Raw genomic sequence first — 5,749 nt, 5'->3', positions numbered from 1 at the left:
TGGCAGGTTATATGCTCGAAATGAAGGCAGAGCCAGATGTGCAATAAAGAAATGAGTATATGTGAGTCGTTAGAATTAAGTATAGAAGCCTAAATTAAAGATATATTGGTAACCGACAAATTTGTGTATATGTATGCGTGAGATATATTGATGTGGTAATAAACTATGACACATCACTACACACTACTACATCAATATCGCACGCATACATACTCACAATTGTCGGTAAAACAGCGGATTTTTAGAGTTTGATCTAGGGTTTAGCATCCTCTTAAAATGCCCAAAAATGCCCTCGTATTAACGCCCTCTGAAGAAGTGGATCCAAATTACTTATAGCAAAATCCACTTTTTTGCACAATTTGTGGTATGTATGTACATTTCCGTACTGTCGAATGCGTAATTTTTCGAGAATAAAGCCCCAGTAGACTCAAAAAGTGGATTTAGTACGGGTATGCATCACAAATTGTGCAAAAAAGTGGATTTTGCTGTATGTAATTTGGATCCACTTCTTCAGAGGGCGTTAGTTCTCAAGGGCATTTTAGCGTTAGAGCCATGCTAACTCATCTCCGGCCGATTTTCAGAACCGACGAAGTCGACGACCGTTGTCGCAAAAAATCTGACGTGGCTCAATAATGGTTCGGTACATCACCGGCTCTTGTCTCTCGACACCGAAAGCGCATACATATAAATATAAATACATATAAATATATATAAATCAATACATATAAATCACATATATATATATAAAATATCCCATTTTATTGCATCATTTGCCGCGCGACTCCTTGCGCGACGCATCGATTAGGTTACTCGGCATTCTAGAGATAAAATAATCTTTTTTTGTATGAAATCCAGGATCACGCGGCAAATTAAGCAATAAAATTGGATGTTTTGATTGATCAATTCGGATAACGTGAGCGTAAGGGCGCTCCGTGGAAACGCGCCCTTAGACCAATGAGAATCTTGTGTAAATCAATATGGCGACTTTATGCTGACTGCTCATTGGTCCAACGGTCTTAAGCTATGCTTTCTTATGCATTTCATGTGCTTCTGGCCTAAGGCCGGTACATATGTATAGAACTTACTGATCTATACACAGACTAATGGCTGTTGCGCATGCTGCGCGGTAAAAAACGACTTGATAGGCATCTCTTGTTCTAGAAAGAATGAACACGTACGTAACAAAAAATTGATTGACTACTGCGTAAATCATATATTATTTTTTACTATTGTTATGTTCTATATGAAAGATGGCATTATCATTTTTGGGATCTAGAGAATATGAACGAGAGTAAAAAATAAGAAATTATAAATAAGAAATTAAAAATAGGAAATTAGTTTCGACGTAAGCAATGCTTCAGTTCACAATAAATAATTTATTCTTTTATATTTTTTTTTTACTTTTATTCTTTCAATATAATCAATTTGTCAAGAAATATTTATAGCATTTTATTAATATAGATGTTAATGTTAATGTTTTTTTTGTATATATAATATTTAAAAAATGGTATTAACAGTGACTTATAATACAGTTAGAAATTTTATTGTTAACATTTGTGCCGATTGAATTAATCATTAATTAAGTAAATTTGATTAAAGTTATTAAAACAATGTAAATCTAATATTAAATAATTACCAAAAATATGAAGTAATTGCGATTATCATTTCTATCTTCGAGACATTATCGAATATGAAGAATCGTAATTTTTTAAATTCAATGATTTGAATGTTAAATAAATTTTTTTATTTCATTCAATTCGTTGAATTATTCGAACGTCGAATTATTTTATTTTTTTCAACTTATTGTTTATTCTCCTATTCTTATATTCTTTTATTTGATGGATTTTTAGTTATTTCTTATCTCCGTGCATCCTATGTACACTTACCTTTAGCTATTAATTTAACATTTTTTTCATAGCTAGTTCGGAACATGCGAGACTTCGTACGATCGATCTTAAGTGTCGCGGTGTGCTCCGCTGATTGCCAAACGCGGTCTACGCTCTACAGAAGTACGGTTGCAACGACGGCGCTCGGGCGGAGTCGGGCGCGCCTTCGGTGACGGCGACGTCATGGCGCAAGATGGCCGTCGATATCGGGAATGGTGTATCGTAGACGAGGCTGGGCGGTAGGAATTCCGGGGAATAGGTGTGTCGGTGTTTTGGCATTACGTGCAAGATAACGCTCCATTAGAATGAAGTCCAGCCGCGTCGTTGTCGTCATTGCCGCTGCGGGCTAAACTCGGAGTTTCGGCGCCGCGCAGCGCAGTGTCCGTCGTGTACGAATCGTACGTACAAATCGGCACAAACCGCGCGTCTCATCCGGTCTTCCTCTCTCTCTCTCTTTCTTTTATTATCTCCTCTTTCTCTCTCTTTGATGTCGGTGATAAGTAAGCAAATGTTGTGAGCTTCCTGATCCAGGAGATCTTCGATTTCCCTTTCTCGGATCTCCAGCTACTGTGTATTTACGCGAGGAGGATGATCTCCGTGAAAGCCTCTAGCGTTTAAGAATCGAAAAGGAAAAGTCGGCGAGAATAAGCATAAATCGACATGCACCGAAAAATTTAAGAGTCCAAAAATGAGGTGGCGCCGGCTTTCTTCTCGGCAATAACTGCTCCATGGGTGTGAGACTCCCAGTGAACGGGCACAGGATCATTCAAAAGTGCACAATCGAAAATCTGACCACATTAAGCTAAAGAAAAAAACGAGCAATAAGATACCTGAAGTAGAGGACTATCTCGTCTCTCTTTTGCTCTCTTTGTCTTAATAATAAGTGCTTTACAGAATTGGCCGGGGATGCAGCATTACTATTGCTAGTATCACTATTATTATTAATATTATTACTATTATTGTTGTTACTATTGTCTACGTAGCTGGTTGATTTGTTAAAATTGTTCAAGATCACAAATCAAACTGGAAGAAGAATGAAAAAGTGACAGTTATATCTTCTAGAAAAAAATAGATATATTAATAGGTAAAAAAAAAATTCAGAGATGAGCTATCTAAAAGAAAAGAATGAAAAGAATCGTTATCTTCGAAAATAAATGGATATTTGTTTTGAAAAAGGAAAGTTCGCAAAAATGTATAGCCAAGTGTTTTCAAGATGATGAAAAATTTCTACAAACGCAAGAATGCACGTAAAATGAGATTCTGTGAGATTTTGGCTATAAGAACAAGAACAAAACTGAAGATACAAAAAAATGATCGTTTATTTTGATCACGAATTCTTTTAAGATACAAGAAAAAACATTGAATCATGGTTAATATGTTATCGATTTATTTATCATGGTGCTAGATACGAACTATTCGAAATAAGAATTGAATTACGATCGATTGATTTTCCAGATTGAATGAAGCATGATATTAATATTAATATTTCGATGCTAGAGTTTGATAAAAGAATATTGCCATACCGCTAAAACTGGAAGAGCAGAAGAAGGATGTATTCAAAACTAAACTGCAGCATTCCAAATGATTGGACATCTAGTAAGGAGAAAGGAGCCGGCAAAGTAAACGGCGGCCTTCGAGTTTGACTGATAGCGCGCGCGAGCTTCTCTTTCTCTTTTTCTCTCTTTCTTTCTTTCTCTTTCTGGTATGACTGAAAGTCGCGAGAATGAGCGTGAACATATATGAAGTTGAGACGAGCGTGTATAGTGCATGCGGTGAGGAGGCTTTTACTATGGAGCGATGTACGAGTCTCCGCTCTTGCACGATCGGCGAAGTGAATACGCCGCGTGATCGGGAAACGTCGGCTTCGAAGTCGCGACGGTAGACGAGCGCTCTCGATCGAAGCAGGCGCGATCGCGTGGAAGCCTTCGTCGAGGGAGAAATAGAGACGCACGTTTTTACTACGGCTTCGTGTTCGCAGTAGGGACACTTAATTTATATGACGGTTTAATTTGAGATTTGAGAAACAATAATATTCCGTTAACGGAATGAGTGAGAAAATTAAATGAATCAATCACAGACTTATCTCAAAAAGCGAATCTCGCTAAGTAAATCCAAAACATATAAACTGGCCAGTTGTCGGCAACAAGCGCGTGAATTTTGTGGAATCATTTGTTTTATTCTTTACACACGTGAAAAGCATTTTCTCGTGAAATTGAGATAGACTGAATCATGCAATAGAAACATTATGAAGCTGTAATCTGTATGTGTTTGGAACGAGAGAAAGAAATTATGGGAAATCATTAACTAATGCCGGACAAAAGAAGTTTGAAAATAAACAGGAAGATGCTAAGGGTGCTCGCAAAATCGAAGTCGGTGAACTTCGTTATAAGAGTTATATTACCTTACACACGATCACGGAATTGAGTGGAAAATACTTTATACGATTATGCGGCACATCGATGTGCTATGAAGTCGTGCCACGAGAGGAAAATACGTACGCGAGGTAAATGCAAGGTGAATGAAAAAATGATTGAGTGCGAGGAATTGTGGATGCAAGCGTCTAGAACGTGACAAATGGGTGAAAGAAAAAAGGGACAGACAGAAAGAGAGAGAAAGTGAGACAGTGAAGAGAATGAGACAAGCTCAACAGGGAAAAAGAGATATCACAGAAAAACATGCAGAAATCCCTGCTGATTTTCGTTTTTTTCTTTTGCTTTATGCCTTTACACATTGTGCGCGCGCGCACGTGCATGAATGTATGTATGTGCGTGTGCGTGAGTGTGTGTGTGTGTGTGGTTGTAAATGAAGTTGCGTGTGAGTACGTGCACGCGTGCATACTACATGTATACATGATTCTGCATGCGCTTGTGTCACTCGCTACGAATGGTGCGCGTGGCCGTTAGCGGCGCGTGCGTGTAATTTGCCGGTAATTCTCTCACAGATTCATTGCTTTCGGGGTGTGAATAATAACAAAATAATATAATAATCCCGACAAGCGCGGAGAACGACCGCGTCGTGACGACGACAACAGCATACAACGTGCAAAATGTGGAATATGATGTGCGATGTGATGCCGACGATCGCGGAGGACAGCATGAGCCAGCGGAGCTCGCAATTCTCCGGCGAGGACGGGAACATCGAGCAACTAATGGTGCAAATGCTAGATGAGCGTGACAAAATGATGGAATCGATGCGCGAGCACCAGGAGCGGCTGCAGGAGATGGAGGCGCGATTGGCGGAGGTTGAGAAGGAACGGGATGCCTTGAATCGCCAGCTTAACGCAAATATTCCCCAGGTAAGTCAATTCTATGTTTATTTGCAGTCGAGCACGCGCAAAGCTTTAGTGTGTTTCAAATAGCGGCGTTAACGTGAATCTACATATCTTGAACAAAGAGCTAATGTTTATAGAAAATATAATAAAGAATTACTTTAAAATAAAATAATAGAAAGATGTTAGGTACAAAGAAATGATTATATTATACTCAACTGTAAAATTTTTCAAAGAAAAATTGATTTGTATTGATGTTTTTAAACAAAAATATGACACTAAGTTTAATCTAATCATCTAGAAATCATCGATTTATGCGATGAAATTTCAGACAAATAATCTCGTAAGCAATATGATAACACAACATTGAATTTGAATTTGCAAATTCTTTTTATAAATACTCTTTTTAACTACGTTATATGTCGATCATGGATCATCGTAATCGCTGAAACTGTTTACGTAACAAACGTTCTGCATAAGCTGATTTAATGCAAACTATACTCGCACACATGTTACCTTTGTAGTTGTCCCACTTTTTTGCGAGATATGTATGTATTAACATCGTATAATTAATTCCTTGTTATCCTAGTATATT

At 37.9% G+C, this 5,749-nt stretch overlaps 1 protein-coding gene across 10 annotated transcripts; it reads left to right on the top strand.

Moving 5' to 3' along the window:
• Positions 1-2,009: 2,009 nt before the first annotated feature.
• Positions 2,010-5,364, top strand: LOC105460122 (liprin-alpha-2-like). Of its 10 annotated transcripts, none has more exons than XR_975777.1 (2): positions 2,010-4,389; positions 4,883-5,364. XR_975777.1 is itself a non-coding variant. In XM_011706566.1 (2 exons), exon 2 carries the CDS (start codon positions 4,933-4,935, stop codon positions 5,242-5,244), a length of 312 nt encoding a protein of 103 aa, XP_011704868.1. In that variant the 5' UTR covers positions 2,010-2,145; positions 4,883-4,932; the 3' UTR covers positions 5,245-5,364. The 10 variants fall into 10 exon arrangements, 8 of the variants coding, with proteins under 8 accessions (XP_011704868.1, XP_011704865.1, XP_011704864.1 ...); XR_975776.1 differs by having other exon boundaries at positions 4,828-5,364; XM_011706566.1 differs by having other exon boundaries at positions 2,010-2,145.
• The last annotated feature ends 385 nt before the right edge of the window (positions 5,365-5,749 follow it).

Source organism: Wasmannia auropunctata, unplaced genomic scaffold (assembly GCF_000956235.1).
Source record: "Wasmannia auropunctata unplaced genomic scaffold, wasmannia.A_1.0 LD328351.1, whole genome shotgun sequence".
NCBI classification, from domain to species: Eukaryota; Metazoa; Arthropoda; class Insecta; order Hymenoptera; family Formicidae; genus Wasmannia; species Wasmannia auropunctata.
The sequence above is the reverse complement of the archived record's forward strand: the minus strand, read 5'-3'. Positions and strand labels throughout refer to the sequence as shown.

What these genes read in the sequence shown, in the direction of transcription:
- LOC105460122 (XM_011706566.1), top strand. Translation starts at nt 4,933, where the DNA reads ATGTGGAATATGATGTGCGATGTGATGCCGACGATCGCGGAGGACAGC.